Below are 22,864 nucleotides of genomic sequence, written 5' to 3' on the forward strand. Positions count from 1 at the left end.
AAAGCTTTGCTCCTGGCCTACAAGACCAACACCGGATCTGCACCATCGTATCTCCACTCGCTAATGCAGATCTATGTTCCTGCCAGATCACTGCGGTCTGCAAAGGAACAACGACTAGTGGTACCATCCCAAAAAGGAATAAAGTCACTCTCCCGTACCTTCTCTGGATCTGTTCCACATTGGTGGAATGATCTACCAGCTGCTACAAGATCAGCAGACTCGGTTGCCATCTTTAAAAAACGCCTAAAAACGCATCTCTTCCGTCAACACGTCGCTGATTGATTTTTCTTAATTCTCTTCCCTTTCCTTCTTTAAAAAAAAAAATTACTAACCTCACTATTCTTAGCTTTTTATACTGTGCTAGGCTTTAATGGACTAGTTTGATGCACTTATGTATTTTGTTGCCTATGTTGTTATAATTGCTTCCAATGTTTCCTCATCTGTAAGTCCCTTTGGGTAAAAGCGTCTGCTAAATGACTAAATGTAAATGTAAATGTAAATGAAACATGACAATGGTAGACAAATGTGTCCCAGAACAGTTTGCTTTCCTGTGTTCTTCAAAACATGTTATTTTGTGTTCATAGGAAACAAATACATTTATAAAGCAATTCTTCCTGCTATGGTGGTGGCCAAGAACTGTTTAATTACAATTATTCTTCCTATTATCTTTCTCAGTGTTCAACAAACCAAAGACGGTTATACTTGGAACAACTTGAGGGTGAGTAAAAGAAAACAGAATTTTCACTTTTGGGTGAACCGTTCCTTTAAGTCTATCATCAGAATATAGCCAGATCTCTTCAAATTTGTAAAGCATTTGTTTTATTTTTAGTGCGTAATTTTTCATAGTCAGGTAAGTGCAATTTTCAGGATTGTCAAATCCATAACGCTACATATTCCTCATTAGAAAATTAATAGAAAGTAACAATTTCATGTGCTATACAGAGGCATCCCTTCTCCATTCATTGGATTTTATTGCTTTAAGATTTTATTTCACAGAAATCCCACAAAGTTTGTCGTCTACGAAAAAACGCAGCCTTTTTTGTCACATCCCTAACGCATGTTTATTTCCCTTTTCAATATAGAAAATGTTATCATAGACTTGAATTTTTTTATGTTTAGACATCAACAAGGGTTTAGTAAAATATAAACAGATTGTTCAATAATTGTAACAAATTAATTATCTGATCATTTTTATGTCACGTCCATAGTGAAAAATGTCATGGTCATAACATTGGAATTGCCCAGATGTATATTCTCATATGCCGTAATTAAGTCAGCGCACACACGTCATTTTATCATATGGGGAAGACATGTTTCTTTAACCAGTGTACTTATAATTCCTCTCCCTCCCGTGGGAGACATTTAGTGACATTTCAGAGAAAAGGGGAAAAATAGAAGAAATGTCATTGTCAGTGTCAATAGTTTTTTCCCCTTTTTACACTTTGTGTTGGGTAAACCAGCATATTTACATTAATGGATATACTGCTAACAATGTATTCCAGATAGCACATTAATGATCAACTGAGTTACAGGATGTCACTTATATCACTAGATGCTGATATGAAGCAGCTAGACCAACACCAACCCAGTACTAAGCCTTTTAGACCAACAAGAAAATTCCTGCGGCTTGCATAAAGCAACTGAAGTAAGACTAATACTGCTAAGGGTCTGGCCGATCTGCTTTGTTAATCAAACATACATAGAAAAAATGATTATTGAAAAGGCAAACACTTTAATGCTTTGAGTACTACTCTAAGCATGTTATTTATTTAAATATTAAAGCCACAAACAAAGCTGATTTAGCAATTTATTATTAAGAAGGCCCATGACATGAGCAGGTTTTTAAAACAGACAAGTAACTGAACGATTAGATATTGTGTTGTTAAACATATACTGTATACCTAAATCAGTTTTTATTCATAAAATGGATGGTCCTGTTAGCCCTAATATATTTCCCTGTTAGGCAGGACTTTTGGTAGTCGACCCACTAGTCTACTCTCCAGTGACTCAAACACAGTGTGAGGGTCTTGGTCAGTGTTGATACACACCGCTTGTGGGTAGAAGGCCTGAAGCCCCACTGCATTGCACCAATACTCCTTAACCCTCTTTAGCAGCTGAGCCTCTGATTGCCGTGGGTTAAACCACAGCCGGGCCTGGACCTCTGGACTGGGTGCAGGCTTATATAGACTGTGGTACCTGCAGAGTTCAAATGCAATGTTACCTTTTGTAGAACCAAAAGGATTTTGTGGTCATAGATTACATTTCATTAAAAAATACAAAAATTCAAAAAGTCAATTTTATTTATATAGCGCTTTTTACAATGCTTTTTAATGTTGCATTGTTGTAAAGGGTCATTATTTACGCACCTATAACAACACTTCATAGTGACCATGAGCTGCCATGCTCCAAAAATAAAATAAAAATGATAAAGGCACCATGAAGTAGTGTTTGAGTTATTTTAAGTGGACTTTTGGAGCTTGACAGTCTGCATCACTCTTTGAATATTATAATATAAAATCTATGAATATAAAAACCAAATGGACATCAAACATAGATACTATTAATGTTAATGACAGAATTGTAATGATCTTGAATGATTATTTTATAGGCACATTATATGTGGTATACAGAAATAAATTATTTAAGCTGCGTAACAGTATTACAAAAAATGATAAAAATATTAGACAAAAATGATAAAACTATTTGTTGTGTTCTTCCTCACCATTCTCCAGTCATAGGATCCACACCTCGAAGCATGACTCTCTCTACTGCAATGTCATCAGTCAACTCTAGAAAGAATACCCTGGAGTAGAAAAAGGCCGAGATCATGATAAATACTATTATCGGAGTAACACACTCTGCTTTTCAATAGTATTACATGCTAAGGAAGCAACTTGCACTAAATTCATTTTGTTTAAGAAAGGCCAATAAATGTTTTAATATTCAAATCCCATAAAAGACAAAACCCCTCAGTTGCCACAATGCCTCTGAAAATCAAAAGAAGTCATGTGAAAAGCACACCAATCCATTATTCCATTATATGTAGACTCCATCTATCATTCAGAGAGGAATAATCATAATGCGTCAGTATTAGAACTAAATAAATGATGAAGAAAAATAATGGAAAACATGGATGGTCTCCTGGGCCGAGACAGGACTTCAAACACAGGAATGTTTGGGGGTCATTGCCTATTGTCCATTCTGACATTGCCCAGACACAAAGTGGGTTTAATGGTGTGGTCAGGTAGGTGTTCACGTGCCAGTCCTGTCCCAAATGATTTTATGTAATTCTCGAGAGGATTACAACCTCACAGGCTCTTCTATAACATCTTCAATTCCTGGCTGCCTAAAAGAAGTTCCAGACACTCTTCAAACGCTTATCGTGAACTGTGATTGTAGTGATGTGCAATTCTGGATCAGTTCAACCATGGGGAGAGAAGATCAGAAATCATACAGTATGATGCCTTCTGCTGCACAAAAGGGATGGAAGAAAAAATGGGAGAGAGGGATGCGAGTTGGTGCTTTTGATTAAATATTTAAATGCCTTTGTGTTCCTGTCTCTCAGTTCCACTGTAAAGCACTGTGCCCTCCAAAATGGACAAAGGGGACATGAAGCTTTAACCAACTCATACCCAGACTGAAAAAGGCGAGATGTTTGATGTGTTTAAGAGGCATGATAATACGCAACCGTGTGTGCGTTTAACTCTAGGCTTAATTATTTGAGGAAAAAAGCTTCTCTCAATTTTTAATGAATATTTGTCTTAAAAAAGAAATAATAACTACTCTGCAAAGCTATTAGAATTAATATTTATGCTTCCTCATGAAATATTTATAAACATGGAGGAGCAAAAAGATGTGCGTTGTGTCTGGGGCGAGAGGATGGGGGTGCCGTGTTGTCTTTCTTCTTACCCCCCTTCTTTTTTGTGTGTGGGTGCGCTACGAGATGAATTGATTTACATTTGATATTTCTTACATGACAGCTTGAGATCCTCTAACAAATGAGTGACTAAAACACGGTGGATAACAAGAACCTGACAGTCCTCAGCTGCTACTTAAGATCCCAAACCGCTCCAGGAGCACCCCAGCGTCGCCGTCTGCAATCACTTGCATCTTTTCTTCTCATAGTATATGGTATGAGTATGGCAACCTTTGACCCTTTTGTTCTTTAGTTAACCTGCTCAGCTGCAGTGATCCAAGAAGGTCTCAGTCCACCCGATCTCTCCCGGCATAGGCGTTCCCATCAACCCCTCTGCCTTCTTCTCTATCTCTCCAATTAAGAAATGAATGAGGGAAAGATTCTTTACAGGTGGCCACGGCAATGTTTACCACTGATTAAATTGTAATGCTGGCCTCGCTGTATAATTAATAAGCTAATCTGAGGAAGTGTTGCTTGATTTGATGGAGAGCCGACACATGGAATACATTTAACTAATAGAGCAGGGTGCAGGTAGAAAGCATAGAAAGAAGAGAGAGAGAGAGAGAGAGAGAGAGAGAGAGAGAGAGAGACCAGAGCATGGATGAGGGCAGCCAATTGGGCCAAACTCTTAGATTTCATGGCTAATTGCTCTTCTTTATCTACCTGTCACAGGTAAGCATGCATATTTCAGAGCTCCCAAAGACTCTGATTGTTTGTGAGCGTGTCAAGGCTGTAAGAGGTTGATGAGTAGCCAAAATGGAGAGTAGTTAAAGACTGGCAGGAGGGGTAGGAGAGAGACCATTGAAACCAAAGAAGTAACCATCAGCTGCAATTCAGTCAAAGAATCATCAAGAGGGTCTTGGACATAGGTCTTCATAGGTGTGCAGGTATTTTCTGCAATCTGAATATCAATCATAATATTGCTACTTTAGTGAATAAACTATCAAGCTAAAGACATACCTTCACTCAAGAGGTCTAAAGACACAAAGTAAAGTAAAAAATCTTGGTGTCATTTAGAATCTGACCTTGATTCAGCAGTCATGTCAAAGCAATAAGGATATCCGCATACTACCATCTCAGATATATAGCCAGAATCAGATTGTCTCAAACCCAGATTTAGAGAAACTAGTTTATGCTTTCATCACCAGCAGAGTGGATTACTGTAGTGGACTCCTTACAGATCATCAGACAGCTGCAGCTCATACAGAACACAGATCACCCCAATGGTCGGGTCTCTACACTGGCTACCAGTTACATTTAGAATTAATTTTAAAGTAGGCTATCATTAATTGTCTATAATGCACTGAAAGGCCTAGGACCTTAATACATTATAGTTATGCTTATTGAATATAAACCAAACAGACTTCTCAGATCATTAGGATCAAGTCAGATAACAAGGGCTCACTCAAAACAAGGCGAGTCTGCTTCCAGAAAACATCAGATGCTCACCAACGGTATCCATTTTTAAATCCAGATTAAAAAAAACATTTGTTTAGCCATGCATTTACAACCTGATCACTGTGCTGGTTTACATCAACTGCACTTTTATTTCTATTTTCTTTTTCGAATGATTTTTTATATAAACACATTTTAAATAGATTTTATTTCTGTTTTATTATCTTTAAAATTCTAAAGTTGAATTTATGATTTTATATCATTTGCATTTTGAAGATGTCTTTATATGCATTATATATTCTATTTATCCTTTGACAATCATTTTACGTGAGGCATTTTGAATTGCCTTGTGTATGAAATTGGGGCCCCCAAGAGCACATGAAATTACAGAGGGAATTACTGGTTACTGAGCCGAGCAGTGACCAATCATATCAAAGAAGACGGAGCTACGACTTCAGCTGTAGTACGGCAAGACGCTTCAGTTTTAAAGTAACTGTTTAGTGTTTAACGGTAGACATGTTGAACAAACGACAGATTCACTGATGCAAATTTGCAATTCAATTCAATTTCAATTCACCATTTTATTTGGGATAAGGGTAAGAATACTTAATTGAATGGTTATCAAATCAATACCCTAAATAAATACTCAAGAGCTGTGTGGCTTTAAAAGGGGGTTAAAATATTTTCTTTTGCAAATAGTTGAATGCATTGAACAATAAATTATACAACCTGTGTATAAGTCCCTGTATCGTCTGTGCTAAAAATTTTAAGGGACAGTTCACCAAAACTTCGAAGTAATGAAATTATCAAATGTGACAATCACAATACACGTGTAGTGCAGGGTTTATGTGTTTTTGTTTTTATGATATTCCTACATCCCAAACACAACTACAACGATTAGAATTGTTAGATTTAAAGTGTGAGTGCAAATAATCAAACATTGACAAAAGTGGATTGTATTGGGGCACAGGGTGACTCCCAAATAAAATTCCGCTTAGGGCCCCGTAAAGGCTTGGGCCACCCCTGCTCAAAAATGTATCAAAACACAATCAAATACTGTTTTTTCAACACCATTTATAAGCTCAATGAGCTCACAAAAAACTACTGTACAATGGCAGTATGTATTTAAGTTGCGTACTTCCTAACTTTGTCTGATTGTTTTTCTAAAACCGATCTGCACTTGCAGCAGGAGGGAACCAAGAGCAAAGGTATCAGCAATTATCTGATGAGGGACCTTCATCAGCGAGCATCCTTTTTCCTTTTCTTCCTCTTTCATGGATCAGATAACATTCTTTACATAACAAAAGACAGAGCAACCTGAAGCTTCAAAATCTTATAAGCAAGACTATATAGTTCAACAACATAAAGCCATGATCCAAAAGATAACCTTCCTCTTAAATGCGAAGTTTGGAGCGAATAGGTCATCATTATTTTGTATTATTATTTTACACTTAAACACAGCTTAACGTGTGATTAATAGCTTGTTTTTGAAGCACTTTACCAGAGCACCACAGAAAGTAACTGATCCTAAGTTTGTCAATACAGGCTAAAAACTACAGTGCCACCAGTATAACATTGTCTTGGCACTTAAAACAGGCACCGATTCAAATGAGCTCTGTTCATGGAACCCTTTCAGGAAATGGGTAAAAGGATCCAGCTAGTACTGTATGCCAACACTGCCGCACTCCGTCCCCTCTCCCTTCTGCTGGTGACACCTATTAAATGCTCATGCCCTGGCACGGCTCCAGACGGGGCTGACTTATTTATCCTCACTAAGCTTTGGTAACCAGAGAGCTGTTAATTAATAAAGCTGTCAGGTATACAGCGCCGCCACCGGGCCGTCATTGGCACATTGGAAACATTATCTCCCCATAGTTTCAGGGCCAGGCTAACGGCGGTCCTTCGAATCAATTACGCTAATGCTATGTAAATGAGGTCTCCTGCCATTAGCCCAAACAACGGGGGCTATTAACGGAGGAATTAGGAAAAAAGGCCTCGCTGTGCAGAAGCACAACCGACACCGCGGCTGCTTGTTGACATTTGTGATCGAATCGTAATACCAGAGAGCTTATGAAATAAAATGGTTAGAACTGATCGTAGCGAGCTGAAATGTGGCCGGGGGGAACTCGGGTGATCAAGCAGATGAGAGTGGTAATGTGCTGGTTTTCCTCTTTCAGATCCAGAACATGGCACAGATCTTTGCAGGCTCTTGTTTCTGTGTCAAAGGAGACAGAACTGGGACAAGGTTCTTTCCCTGATGGGCTGATGGCCTAACCTCAATGTGAGCTCACTGATGAGACACACACACACACACACACACACACACACACACACACACAGAGGACAGGTTGTGTAATCTCAGTGCTACCAGATCCTTCTGGACAGTTGAGTTAAGGGTAATCTGAGTGGGCAATCTGAGCCGTATGGTCACACTCACTATTAAGGATAACCGAGGAGACGCAAACCAAAAATAATAACCTGGGAGATTGACATAGTGCAGCTCATAAATATAATGGCCCTTACGCTTAGTGTTGTTTTTCAGATCTGCTTCTGTTTGTGTATATCTGACATTGTAACAGTTTAACAATGTTTGTCCTGTCAGTGAACAGGAACATAATGGCTGGCCCATAAAGTGACACTAAGGAGTAGATAGAATAACTTATGGGCCTGTTATTCACCTGTTTGGTATGAAGTTGGACTCGTGGAGTTTCTCTGCCTGGTCCACGTCATGAGGAAAGCCATGGAGCACCCAGCCTCGGGTGGTACAGTCAATCCTGCTCAGTCTCTCCGTAAGAATCGGCAGCACTATACTGGAGGGCACTGTCAGGATTAAAACATAGTTTGTTCTAGTAAGAAGTTGCTTGTTTATTTTTTATATGCTAGAATTACAACAATGAAAACAATAGAGGAATGAAAATCTCATTAAGGCCAACTCTGAAATCTCAAATGTGTTGATGCAAGACACTGAGGCTCCCGAGATTCAACTTGTGGTGTCCTTTGAATGACACTCATCCTATATGCCGTCAACATGGTTTTCTGTGGGGATTACCTCATGAGACGCACACAAACACACCTGCTTAGCATTTTGTTTGAAATACTGTATACGTTCTTCCCTGCAGGGCGTCAGATCACAGTGTTAGACATCTAACGGACCTGAGAAAAATCTCTTTCATTTGTTTACTTCCTTCCAGATACTGAGCAAAGACGACTTTATGGAAAGAAAAACAATACTGTGAACTTCCTGAAATATAAAACATTTTGATAACAGATTTAGATGCACTCGTAAAGATTTGTATGCAAGTTTTTTTTGGGGGGGAAAAATAGATAGTTTGATCTGATTAAAAATAACACAATGCTTCTGTCCTTCAAAAACTTTGTATCTCCACATCTCATGGTTATTTTATTTGCCACAAATCATTATTATTAGTCACCCTTAATGTTGTCACTAGGTTTTGCAAATATCTAACCAATTAAAGTATTAAAAAGTGCTTGGGAACTTCGATAGCACAGTATTAGGTCCAATGTCGGAAATTTAGCAGCAACTAGCTGCAAGGTTGCGAATTGCAAAAAACGGCTCACTCACCCCCTTTTTTTTCAAAGCACTACGGACTGACTGAAACATGAAGATGTTTTTCTTTATCATGGAGAGGATAATGTCATCATCCACCACTTCATATAGACGCCGAGGATGTTTTTTGTTGCTGAGCAGTGTGTTGTTTTTTTCTCAGAATGTACAACATTGTTGATTTGGCCGCTCTTAATGTTCCTGGCATCTTTCTGATGGATTTGTTGTGTTTTTTTAATCTAACCATGGTCTTTTGGTCCCTTGAAAAAGGGAGGAGCTTCATATTAAATAACATTATTCCTAAAGCCTTCAGCTAATCTGGATGTGAATACTCTCTAAATAAAGTGTGTGCACTTTAAGACAATATCCATTATAAAACTCTAATATATTTTGAAATACAGCTAAAGTAATAAAAACATTGCTTCTATCCAAATATTTATGAACCTAACTGTATTTCACAGGTCCATATCAAAGTAAAAAAGCCTTCGACAGCTTCCTGACAGGCAACATGAGCGAATTGTTTAAGGTGATGATGGCACCTTTTAAATCGGATAAAATCAAGTTAGAGAAGGGTGGCGCTCATTATGCTGAGGGAAAATTTACCAGAACGGCGAAGGACAAACAAATAATGAGGTGAATAAAAAAACCACAACCGCATTCTTTCAGGGAAGCAAGCTGGCACCCAGGGGGGTCCCCCCAGCTGGTGAAAAATTTAAATCGACGGTTTCAAACTGTCCAATTTTCACATCAAACGCCCGCAGCCTCATGCCTATCTCTGCAGCCCTGCTTCAAACATCAGGCAGCCTGGAGAGAGTTCGTGTTCTTTCACTCCTCTTTTCCTTTGCTTCATATAAGAGTATTTTCTGGTTTGCTTAATAATATGGGTTTCTAAATCCCAGAAGTATTGTACTGGTTACACTAGCCGCCATCTCTCCATCGCCTAATTATACCCATGTGAGGCCATTAATCAACATGTAAATTATTTAGGCAAGCTCTCTGCCGCGAACCCTCACTGTCACTAAGATGGGGGAGAGCTAAGGAGGGGTTCGAGGAAAGAGAGAGAAGCATAGAAATCCCTCTCCCAGGATACCAAACCCTGTTCAACAAGGCAATAGAATACATGCTAACAAAACACATTGCATTTCTTATGCATACATCGCTTCTTCAACATAAATGCAATATCCATTTTTGAACAAAAGTTGGGTCCTTGCAATTATTTATTACAGGTGTGTGTTTATATTGGGCATGGATAAAACATAAAAGCCTAAACTCAGTTGAACATATTAAAAATTATAGATTTAAAGTTGGCATGAAGTGGAAGTTGTGATAGTGTTTACTTCCGAATTGTGACGTATATCGCTGTGTATCTAAGTATAATGTCTTCATGAAGGAGAATTAATATAGGGCATGGCTTGATTTCAACGTTTGTCGCGTCCGGTGTAGACACAGTGTTAGTATATGCGAATGACGATTAGCATTAGCACAATTAGTGATCGTATTTGCAAAATAAATCTTTCCCGTGGCACAGTGGTAAGAGCATTGCACTAGCAACGCCAAGGTCATGGGTTTGATCCCAGGCGATTGCACATAGTCACTCAGAAACAAAACAAAATTTATAGTACAATGCAATGTAAGTCGCTTTGGAGAAGAGCGTCTGCCAAATGCATAAATATAAATGTTTTCATACAATATGTGTGTGTTCTGTGCACAATAATTATGTATATATGAATACACACATGCATGTATAATTTTAAGATATATATATTATATATTTATATTAAATATAAATTCGATATGAAAGTTTAAATACACATGTAAATATTTCTTAAATATATCAGGAATACATGCATGCTTGTGTGTTAATGTCTACATCTTCCAACAGCCCAAGAGGGCTCATGTGACACCCCTTTTCATCTCTCTCCACTGGCTACCGGTTGAAGCCCGTATCAGATTCAAGTCACTGATGTTTGCCTACAGGACTATCAGTGGATCTGCGCCGGCATACTTTCACACCCTCCTACACTCCTACACCCCATCAAGAACCCTGCATTCAGCAAGCGAGCGGCGCCTTGTAATGCCTTCTCATAAGGGCATTAAATCACTTTCCCGCTCATTCTCCTTCACAACTCCTTCCTGGAGGAACATTCTTCCTAACGCGGTCCGGTCAACCACATCTCTCACAACCTTCAAAAAACTACTTAAAACCCATCTCTTCTGTGAATACTTGACAGACAAATAAAAAAAATGTACACTAACCCTCTTCTCTCAACAGGCAGTGGTATAGCTTTTGTTGAAACTAGTAACTTTGTATTAGCACCTAATGTACTATTGCTCTTTTATGACGTATCGATTATTGCTCCCCGAACTCTTTGTAAGTCGCTTTGGATAAAAGCGTCTGCTAAATGACTGAAAGTAAATGTAAATGTACATAATTATTATACACAGTACACACATTATGTAAACAATTTTTTTTACATTTGCATAGCCCTAAATAAGTTTCAATAATACGCACAGCAAATGAAGATCTAGTAAACAAAAAACTAAAAGTCACACAAAGATGACAAAAAATTGTCTATAGCCATGCGTTTAGCATAAGCTCAGACATTTCATGTTGTGGTGCTTATATAGGCTATGCAAGTTCAAATCTTGGGAGTCTTGGGTTTGTCTTCTCCACATAATTTTATGACTTCTTTCCTCTTTTTTCCCATTAAAATGATTAAACGTGACAAAGGAAAAACGACACGCATGATATCAAATACACACTTGCACACACATGCTCGCTTACATTCAACGCTCCACGTCCCTTGTGGATCTTTATTAAATTAATGAAAACTTGCTTAAGGCAAATAACTCGGGCCAGAGCTGTGATAAAGAAAGTGATTGGCAGTCTCAGAGGTGGAATACATTCTCTGGGGGTTGGACTACGTATGTCTATAAATATTTACTTAGGGTCTCTGAGCGAGTTACAACAGAGAGATGTTGAGCAGATACAGAGGGTGTAAGATGGAAAGGGAATAACAATGTTAAGGATGTATAAAAGGTTATAGTGTCAAGACAAGACAACAAGAACTGAGTATTTCCGGTGAATTCCATCCATAACAGTACTGTTTGTCTTACAGAAGATACGAAAGTGTGAGGGGTAGTTAGAATTGCGATTTTCTTCAGATTGGGGTTGGTGTTAAAAAAGTAATAGAATCCAATTATGTACGCAGAAATAAACAAGTTGTAAAATAAACATTTTGACTATAGTTACTATAAACCGATATTGATTTGAATAAAGCTCAGTGCGTTTACTGACCAGACCATGCTGGATGTAGGGGGTCCAATTATGTCAAAAGCAGTAAACAGAACTTTGCAAGCAGCGTACAGAATGTTCCGTGTGATTGACCCATTTGGCAGGAGGTATAGGGGATGTGAGGAGGCATACCTTGCTGTTCTGACTCCAGGTAGGGTTTAATGAGCTCCCCCATATGGTGTTCATCAGCTGACACAGCCTTCAGAAGTTCACTACAACAAACTACAGCGACAGAGAGAGAAAAAGATGGGACGAAGCAGAGAAAAGTAAAATTTTACATGTTTAATATAAACAACTATGCATAGACATTGTCAAATGTTATGTTAAAGAGATTGTTCACTCAAAAATAAATCATTAATATATCCTCATGTCATTCAAGACCTGTATATGACTTGTTCTTCTGTGAAACAGAAAATTCTTTTTTTTTTCTTCAAAATATCTTCTTTTGTGTTCTGCAGAAGAAATTAAATCATACAGGATTGAAATGACAAAAGGGTGAGTAAATCTCGGGAGAACTGTTTGGCTTTAAGTGTGCTGAACGACAAAGATAAAGAATATTGGTAAAAACAGACAAGTGGATTTAATGATTTCTGGATGACAATTTTACCGGTGAATTAAAGTATGACACAACAATTAAAACTAAAGTCAGTTTGAGAATTGACGTGGAGCTTACTGTTGACAATGCCATATTTCTGTGCAATTAGTTTGGCTTGAAGACTCTTCCCTGAACCCGGGGGTCCAAACAGTAGGATTCTGGGGGTGAAGGGCGAGGCAGAGCGACGTCGAGAAAGAATGTAGTTCAGTGCTGCAGTATAGACACAAAATAACATAAATACAACATATAGAAATAAACAAGAGCATCTCTGTGTAAAGATGAAAACATCTGAAACATTTGTGCACTCGGGTCATTTCCTCTAACCTTACGATGATGGTTCAGTACTGTACAAACACCTCACGACACAATGTGGACGCACAAATAGTCTCTCTTAAATGTTTAATGGAGTAAGATAATAGAACACATTTGTGTGGCTGGTGACAGATTCGCTCAGATCATAAACAGAGATTGTCACTAAAGCGAATATAAAGTCGCTTGATTAATTAATCATTAGTCTTCCTTTCATGTCCATGGGGGCATTTGGTTGTAGGGTGACATCCGCAACGAGGCCATCTGTTTGCAGTTGGGTTCACTCAAAACAATGCTGTTCGTCTCGAACCGATGCCGGGCCTCCGATCTAATGTGTGATGATTAACAACGGCCTAATCATAACTAATGAGACCCTCTCATCCAGCCTTTTATGCTGCTAATTGTTATACAACAACAGGACAAATGCTTAATATGCAAAACATGCTAATGCGCTAAAAGGCTAAGTCAAGGGGAAACTAGCGATGTAACAATCAAACCGCATGCTGAATTAGCGCTAATCAAGATTTAAGATGACAGCCTTATTGCTTTTAGCGCCTTGGTCTGGGCTCATAAATGTTTTATAGTGGAGTTTATCGCAAATATTTATTTAATGCCCTTCGTTTAGATTTATCAAGACAATCAGGTGCAGTTAAGTAAAGATTACAGCATAATGGCGCTCTTTGCTAAATCTACAATTTTCAAATGTACAAATCGAGCCAAAAAGCCATTAGGCTAAGAGACGCTTTCTTAATAGGTACTCAAAGGAGCATTTTGACTTTAATACAAATGTGCCATGAAGTCTAAATGAGCCTTCATTTCTCCCCAGATAAGCCAAACGCTTGTGTGAAAGAAAACCTTTGCTGCCTTGGGAGAGGAAATAACCGTGGAAGAATATCCTTTTGAAAGGAAAATATTTTGATTTAAAGTTTAAAATTCTGTCATCATTTAATCACCCTTTTGTCATTTAAAACCTGTATGACTTTCTTTCTTTTTCAGAACACAAAAGAACATATTTTGTAGAATGCTGTTAACTGGCCCCCATTCACTTGATGTTGTTTCCACACAATAGAAGTGAATGGGGGCCAGTGTTGTTCAGTTACCAACATTCTGCAAAATGTATTCTTTTTCTTTCTGCATAGGTAAGACAAAGGTTTGAAATGACAAGAGAGTGAGCAAATGATAATGTTTTTGGGGTGAACAATCACTTTAAAACTCTCTCAGTACATGATGACAAGGCTTGAGCGAGCAAAATATTGTGATAGATGGTGGTTGGATTTGATGACATCTCTAAATTGCTATCTGTAATACAAAACGTGTGGTCATCATTTCTGTGTATGATAAATATGCACTTTTATTAAAATAAAAACAAAGATACGAGTTTCACGAAATGCCGCTAACCTGACTAATGCTACATTCAAATTGATGTACGCAAAAAGGAGTTTAAATATTCACCACCCAAGCTATACCCTCATCTCTCAACTAAAGGAAGGAAAGTGACAAAATTATTTTGTCAAGTTGAGCGAGATAATATTTAGACAGGTTGTATTCAGATGGCTTTAATGTAATTGGTAAAGACCGCTCATCCCTGCCTGGGTTCTCGTGGGATAGTCTGTGCCTGCAGAGCTGCCTGAGGCAAACTCCTCAACTGGAAGAGTGCCTGACAAGCAGGTCAATCACAGCCTCTGAATGCAACCGATGCACTGCTGACCTCCAGACAATAGGGGCGGTAGATCTCTGTCAACTAGAATTGTCAAAGGGGCACAAAAGGAGCAGGCGATGTTGGTAAAAATGTGTTGGGACGGTCTTACCAAGGCCTAACCTCTACCACTGTGACACATTCTTTAGAGATACAACCTGTGTCTTAGTTCATAAGGTTTGATTAAACTAGCACCCAATGGAAAATCAGGCTTGACGGTCTGACAAGAAGATTCGTAAACACTAAATTTCTAGTGAAGAAAGGTGGAGAGTTTACCTTGTGCAAAAACATCTAAGTGGGGCTGGTCTGCGTTGATGGTCTTCAAGCAGTTCTGGTAGGTAAACTTCAGAGCGTGGGCTTCTGTACGGTATCTTTGGATTTTCTTGGCTATCACATCAACAGGCAATACTGTCCTGGGTGTTTCTAAACGCTGGGCAATATCTGCACTCTGAGGCCATTTAAAGGTCACATGATACACATCTGAAGGACAAAAAGTAGTGCTGTTAAATGACCAATCGCGATTAATCACATCCAGAATAAAAGTTTGTGTTTACATTGTGCTCAATCATTTTGTATCATGTATATATTTAAGAAAATTGTTTAAATATAATTTAAATGATATATAAATATGCCAATATTTCAGAAATTCACTGCCATATATAGGGAAAATAAATACTATGGGAGTCAATGAGGGATGATATCTGTTTGGTTACTGACATTCTTCCAAACACCTTTCTTTGCGTTTAGCAGAACAAGAAATTTAGGGTGATCAAATAATGACAGAATTTAAATTTTCGGGGTGAACTTTCCCTTTAAGACATTACTCAATGCATTTCTACATTAGCGAGACTAACAGTGCATTCAAGTGTACAGGGAGTTTGTTTAAGGTTGAAGCTAAACTAAGAGACCCCTGGCCTAATGTAAAAATAAACTATAGTTGAACTACTGCATAGAAAAACCTCCTATTTCATAGCACTTATTTTGACAGAGTGAATACCAAAAAAAGATTCACAAACAGAGATCATAAATAAACAAGGAAATGGCAATTATGCAGAAACGGCACATCCACACCATCGTAAATCTATAGGGAGTGCTGGGCTTTTGTTCATTACAGCTGGGCTTTCTAAAACCCTGAGGACATGCGGCCTGATTGGGATTCAGCAAACAGGTTGAGTGCTGTCAGGTTCCACGGATAATGAAATGCATTCTAACAAGGCTGTGTGTTGCCTGCCTGTCTCGCAGTCCCACTCTGTGAACTAAGCAAAGTGTAATGATCATACAGACATTACCTCCCGTGACAGGGTCTATTCTCTTGCCCGAGCTCCTTTCAATCAGGACGACATCGGGAGCTTCCAGCAACACTGTGAGGAAAGAGTTAAAGCAGAGTTTGACACATTCTCTGGAGAGAGATAGCGAGTCAGTGAGGGATATTTGGCCAGTCTCATTATAGAGTCCTGATTTTCATCCTGTTGTTTTTCAGCTGGGAAAAGCAAAGTGTTTGGACAATATGCCACTAACCGACGTGGTCCGGTGTGATGCCGGCTTCTTGTAAACGTAGTGCATCTGCTTGCGTCCTGGGAATGTCTTCCAGAAGCCAGCCCTGTAAATAAGATGCATGTTTTGTATACACACTCAAACACATATGTCCCCTGAGAAGATATGAACAAACAATGCACTTTAAACAATAATCCTGCTCTGCGGTGACATAGAGTCCAGCTCTGCCAGTGATGTAGATGAAACCTTGCACTTTTTCTTTCTTAAACAAACACTTACGCACAAGTTCTCTTGTTTACATTTCTACGAGGCGCACTCGCAGTCGCTTTTCCCCACGGTCATCTACTGTCCTTAAATTGTTGTTTAAACTTGTTTTCATATAAGCAAAACAATCTCCTGCCTGGAAAAACAGTAATAGGCTTTGAATGAATAATTTTATATGAATAATTCATATAAATTGCTGCCTTGTACGATTTTAAATAATGAATGTATAAATTGTTGTATGAATACGGAGTAAAACTGGCCCATATGGGGTGTCATGCAGGGAGGCAAATGGAGGGTTAACTCCATAAAAACCTAATTCTCCAGCTCCGTTCCTCACTTCTCACTTAGCAATAAAAATAACATAAGAAGAAAAGGAAGCGCATGCATATCATTCATTAGCTACAAATCCATAAAAAAATCCGTCTCTAATAGTCTCCTAAATCCCAAGGCTTCCTGTGCAATGGTGCGGTAAAATAAAGAACAGTCAAAGAAACCGTCTCCCAAAAGTGCTTGTTAGGGGCCAACTTATTACTGCAGCGAATAATCTTAAAATAAATAAATATATGCAACAAACATTTATAGATCTAAGTATTATCAGAGGAGCTGTGGGTCTTTGCTGCCGAGTGTCTGGTGTCTGTTTGATATCAGCCTTTGTTTTTTTCACGCTTTGATCTTTAACGGCAAACCTATCCTTTGCTTCACCTGATCTCGGCACGCAAGTTTCCTCCCACTTACTTTCCCATTAAGCATTTGATTGCCTCTGTGGCTGCGAAGCCCATGAGCAGGGCCTGATTAACAGTCTGTATGCAAGGCCTGTAGCCCAGAACCTAACAAGAATGAACATTGAGAAAACAGAGATGCAAACCAGAGTAATACAAGGTTTAAAAGTATTGTGACGTCTGATTGACCGTGTTTTGTCTTTGCAAACACAATGTACAGTTGTTCCCGAGGAAGGTTTTATTCCTCACAGGTTGCTCTTTTAAAGCTAATGAGACTTATTTGAGATTGCCTTTACATTAGGCGTTTTTCATATTTTTATCCAAAGCAATTTACAAAGTAAGGAAAACAACACGATTCTTCCTATCTCAGTTGACTTATTTCAGGTTGTTAAAGTTGAACAGTGCAGCAGGCACACTTTCAGAAAACCCTGCTGATAATTTATAATAAGTAATAAGTAATAATTTCATGGAGATTACACTGAGAGATCTGTTGAAAAGAAATGCACAAGTTCACATCTGTAGAGGTTTTAGATTAATGGGAAAACTTAGGTTAGGTCCAAACCTGGATCAGTCATACAGGTTTCAAAGCCTTATACACACTCAAACTCTGTGCGCACACACAAAAACACACACAGACAGATATGTCCGAACAGAGCCCCACTGCGACCGGCTCCATTCCGTTTCATCCCAACATCAAAAGGGACCATGGGGCTGTAGCAGTGGGCTCAGACAGAGACCCCAGGATCGGAACATCTGCAGTGAGGCCAGCTATCACAGGAGGGACATGCGTGGAGCAGATGTCACCAGCCAGCCCAACAGCAGGCAGGGCAGGGGAGCAGAAGCGACGGCCCCTGACATGCCACTTACAGACCTCAACACACACAGCTCCCCCACACAATACAGCCACGATACAGCAGTGAAGCGGATGCACATGTCTTCATATGAAGTTTGTTATTTAATCTTAATCACTTTTTAAATTCAATTTCTTGTTCTTATTAATCTTTTAGAATAGAACAGAAATGAAGTTTACTTTTAGATTTATTAGGCAGTTCATATATTTTACAAGGTGTAATGTCAGCACACTATATTCATAAATAACTTTTGTAATTATTATAATTTCATGTAATATTTATTAGTCAGCGATCTGCTAAATAGTATATTAACTAAGAATACACAAAAAGTAAGATATTTAACAGACAGTATAAACATATCCCTGTTGTCCTGAAATCTCTTACCTCCATATTTTGGGTTTTAAATTTTTTGCCATAAGTCACTCTTTATGTTTGTCACTGGGGCTTTCAAATATCTATAACCAATATGAAGTATACAAAATACTTGTAAAAATTAACAACACATTATTTCACCATCTAAAAAGTTGTGTTTTTTTCCTTGAAAAATAGCCAATTTGAACATTTCGTTTCAGAAGGCCAGTGACGATATGCTCGGATAGATTAAAATGAAAAAGATATAAAATCTCCAATTTCATTTAAACGTAATTATATCACATTTCATAATAAAATGACATTTCAGTAACACAAACTTCTTTCAAAAAGTTTCGATTCCATTTAATTTGCAAACTCTTCTTAGATTCTCTGCCTGAAAATAGAATTACAGACACTATGCAAATTCAAACAGCATAACTTTATTTGGAAGCCTCATTAGGCATCTGGATGACTAAGACACGTGCCCGTGATCTTTCTCTATTTCCATCCTTCCTCTTTCCCCCCCATGTACTTTAGGGGTCCGCGTTTTTTCCCGGCCTGAAAGGCACTCATTAAATTGATATCTTACTTTAAATCACTATTCATTGCCTCTGCTCCCCCGTCTTCATTTTCCGAGTCTAAAGTTTTACAAACAGCGGCCTCATGAGAGCAAGACGGAGTAAGAAACAGAGAGAACGAAAGAATTAAGACAGCTTGAGAAGCGGTGACAGGCAGAGATGAACTAGATGACCTAGATTGAGCATGATGAACATTCAATGTTGCTTAATTTGGAAAAACAGGTAGAGGAGCGTCCGCGCACAGGCGTCGGTGGCAGGCCAATGAAGTTTAGCCGTCTAGGCTCCTGACTCCTGTGCTAATGCGACGTGTCAATCATTCCCTCCTCTGGCCCATTTAAGCACGCGCGAAGCAGGAGACCGTGAGATGAAGGCTCCTCGCGGCGAGCCACGGATGCTTTGTCAAGTGTCTGAATCTACAGAGGAGCCTCAATCATCTTCTCATATGCAGATCAGTCAAACGGGAAAATAAATAAAAAACCTGATAAATTCTATCGGACAGATTGCCTGAAGGGATAAACATCCATTAATAGATTCAAAAGAGCCTCTAAACACAAACTACTGAGATTAAAAGGTGAAAGTTAAGGCATGGCAAACGGAAAAAGTTTAGCGATGGGATTCTTGCCTAAGTAAAGCCAATTGCGGAGTTAAGCGGGGAATAAATGAAGACGTCGCTCGGAGTGGAATGATTCATATTTCTCCGCGTGATTGCACTGGAGAAACTGCTACTTCAGAGAAAGCCTCGATCAGGGGGATCGGGATTGATTGTGTGATTTGATGGGGAGATGAAAGGTGGAATCAAGAAGGGCGTGAGATCTAAGAGGGTACGGGGAAAGGACCACGCGGCGGTCAGGCTATTAAGTGGCATTAGAACTGTGATCGCATGTATCCGGCAGACGGTGAGGGGCCTGCTGATGAAAGCTTCTCTCAAGGAACTCGCTTACATTCCCTCAGACCCTTCCCAGCCTTCCTCAAAGGAGGCAGAGAAACATAGGCTATGCCTAATTATTTATCATAGAGGGTGTGTAAATACAAATCAAAACAAACAAACAAAAACATTACATTATTTGGGCACCATGCTTGTCAAAAGAAATGTATGCAGTCAAAATGTGGGGGACGCATGTGAATTTGTTGTTTTGCTTCTTCATTTCAGACATAGATAATGCAGCGTGTTGGAAGGTAAAACTTACCCGTCTAAGACAATCAGTATTTGATAGACGTTGCTGAATCAACTGGATCCAAAGATCTTTGGGGATCTCCTATTGGACCACAAGCATCAATAATCAGAAAAAAAGTCACATTTTAAATAAAACAACACAAGAAACATATTTGCAACCAGTCAGATTAAGAACATACATGAATGATTAATAGAACATACTTAACCCAAACGCAAAATATTTTGGATATTATGGTTCACTAGCAAACAATGGTCCATGAAAACATCTCCATATTCATGACATCCCCCACAGCTTTCATCTCACTCTCCTTTGTGAGTTTTGTGAAAATGATAATAATTGGAATCTTTTGGATCGTTCTATTTTAAACTCAAGGCCATTGGAAGTTTAAGTGAGAGGATAATTAAAATAATTAAACCATTGGGAGGGACTTTTTCTAAGCAGATCTTTTTCTTTTCTTCTTTTAATTCTCTTCAACCCTCCTGTTTTATCCCATAACAAGCCTGCATTGCATTTGCATGATCAGACTTCAGATAAAATCAGTTGTATGTCTTTACAATTCCGTAGAGACAGCAATTACTCGCATCTACAAACTGTAGCAAACACTGATGGCTTTAACTTTTCAACATGAAAAATGAATGTGATGAAGAATACATTACAGAACACTCTTTTCTATACAATATCTTGCAATTAAGTAATAACACGTTGTGCACACGTGCACTTCAGATGGAAAATATGGTTACATAAATCTATGGTAAGGGATTGAGTAAAAGAGATCCCACCTGTTTTCTCTCTTGGTACTGCTGTGCAGCCCGGGTCAGGTCAGTGTTGCCCTTCAAGATATTGCTAAGGGTTATGTGAATAGCCTGTGTATTCTCACATAACTTTGTAGCCTAAGGCAAGACAAAATAAGATAATTTTAAACAGCATATGAAATGTAGAAACACTGAAAGACTCAGATCAAAATACTCTGAGGATTAAGGGAAGTACATGGTGTTCCACTTTATAAAACAGGAGTACAGTACAAGTGACTGAAGCTGCATTCCACCTCTAATGTCCGACAGCATAACTTTTCATTACCTGGTAGTCATAAAAATTGTAGTTTCAAATAAAGTTTGAAGAAACTCATTTACAAACAAAGATGCAAAAGAAATAAAATTCAGGGCAGAATGCTGGCAGCTCAGCGTATATAGTTTAAATTAGGATTCATTTTGGAGGTTAATTTCTGTAAGTCATGTTTAAAATTAAATCGTTTTATTTAGCAAATATTGCATTTAGTAAACATTTACATTGTAAGACAACATGCCCCGTGGTATAAATGTATCAATGGAAACATTACATAAATTTTACTATTTGACTTTAAGGTCACACTTTGATGTTTCATTTAAATGAAGAGTAAATAGGAAAATCAAAACGTTAACACAAAACACAAACAAAAAAAACCATTGGTTTATTCAACATATATTGCAACTAATAATTATAACAACATACGATGGGACAATCTGCCCCAACCTGATGTTGACCCACTTGTTCACAGTTCAACCTTTCAGTTTTTCTTCATAATTAAATGTTTACCTATATGTTAACTTGTTTATTGAAGGGCTATCACAAATAATAAGATAAAAAAACTAGTTTGAAGAATAGTATTTATAATATCATATATTTTCTATAATATTTATATATAATATTTAGTAATTTTACAGGTTTGAAAGTAATCCATAAAATACAAAACCACAGCCAGATAGATGCTCCACTGTGTTGAATTATTAGCAAGGAAATTCACTGGACAGTAAAACAATAATGTTTCACTCAGATAAGTGCTAAATATCACTTAAGGAGGCCTAAACAACAGAAAAAGACAATACGCTATGCCGGTTTAATTTTAGTGTCAACAAAGTTTACAAAACTGAAATTAAACGATCTAAATAATTAAACAGAAAAAATTATAAACTCACAATGGTTCTTTTTCCAGATGCTGGAGGACCTATCACAATGATTCTTGGGACTGAAACAGAAATATTTGTTATAATAAATAGGCTGACCCCAATCCATTAATAATTCAAGGTGACAGGTAATTTTATGAAACATTTCTGTCCGGAAGTAAATAAAGACTGCTATCCTGTACTGCTAAAAATGACTTTTTATAGAAGCAGCTCTGATACTGTGCAGTCGCTACGGCTTGTGCATCATGATATCATGTAGGACAGCGCTATCTACCGGTAACAACAATACATTACTTCTGTGATGTATTCACAGAAACATGTCTATGAATATGTTTGCCAAATTCTTACCATCAACACTGTCTCTCTTCAGGACATTAATCAGGTATTGAATCGGGTCCTCTGGTTTGTCCACCATCACATGTTTCACAAGAGTCTACAAATATGAATGTTCACATTTAATAAATTGAAATTGCTTCATTAGTCATCTATAACTACATATTACAAAGTAAAGGTCCTACACCTGGACCAGGTCGAATATTTCATGTTTCTCTGCGTAAATGGCCATCTCAGGGGGAATTCTGAGGGGTCTTACTCTTGCATCCATCTTTGCAGTACAGCCCGGCCGTGAGAGCTCACCAAACGAATGGGAATCCATAAGAAACAAACAAACAACTAACGGTTTAGGAGAAAAACAAAACAAACACCAACTTATAGTCTTTTT

The 22,864-nt window shown here is 38.3% G+C and overlaps 1 protein-coding gene across 1 annotated transcript; it reads right to left on the reverse strand.

The window, feature by feature from the left end:
* Nucleotides 1–1,943: 1,943 nt before the first annotated feature.
* ak8 (adenylate kinase 8) lies at nucleotides 1,944–22,747 on the reverse strand (the record flags this gene model as incomplete). The annotated part of the gene is made up of 13 exons (XM_079471391.1): nucleotides 1,944–2,196; nucleotides 2,723–2,803; nucleotides 7,990–8,131; nucleotides 12,304–12,393; nucleotides 12,845–12,976; nucleotides 15,048–15,251; nucleotides 16,061–16,132; nucleotides 16,290–16,371; nucleotides 20,216–20,284; nucleotides 20,983–21,093; nucleotides 22,156–22,205; nucleotides 22,492–22,576; nucleotides 22,664–22,747. 13 exons carry the CDS (start codon nucleotides 22,745–22,747, stop codon nucleotides 1,944–1,946), a joined length of 1,455 nt encoding a protein of 484 aa, XP_079327517.1.
* Nucleotides 22,748–22,864: the final 117 nt, after the last annotated feature.

The sequence above is a fragment of the Barbatula barbatula genome (assembly GCF_947034865.1).
Source record: "Barbatula barbatula genome assembly, chromosome: 2".
Classification (NCBI taxonomy): domain Eukaryota; kingdom Metazoa; phylum Chordata; class Actinopteri; order Cypriniformes; family Nemacheilidae; genus Barbatula; species Barbatula barbatula.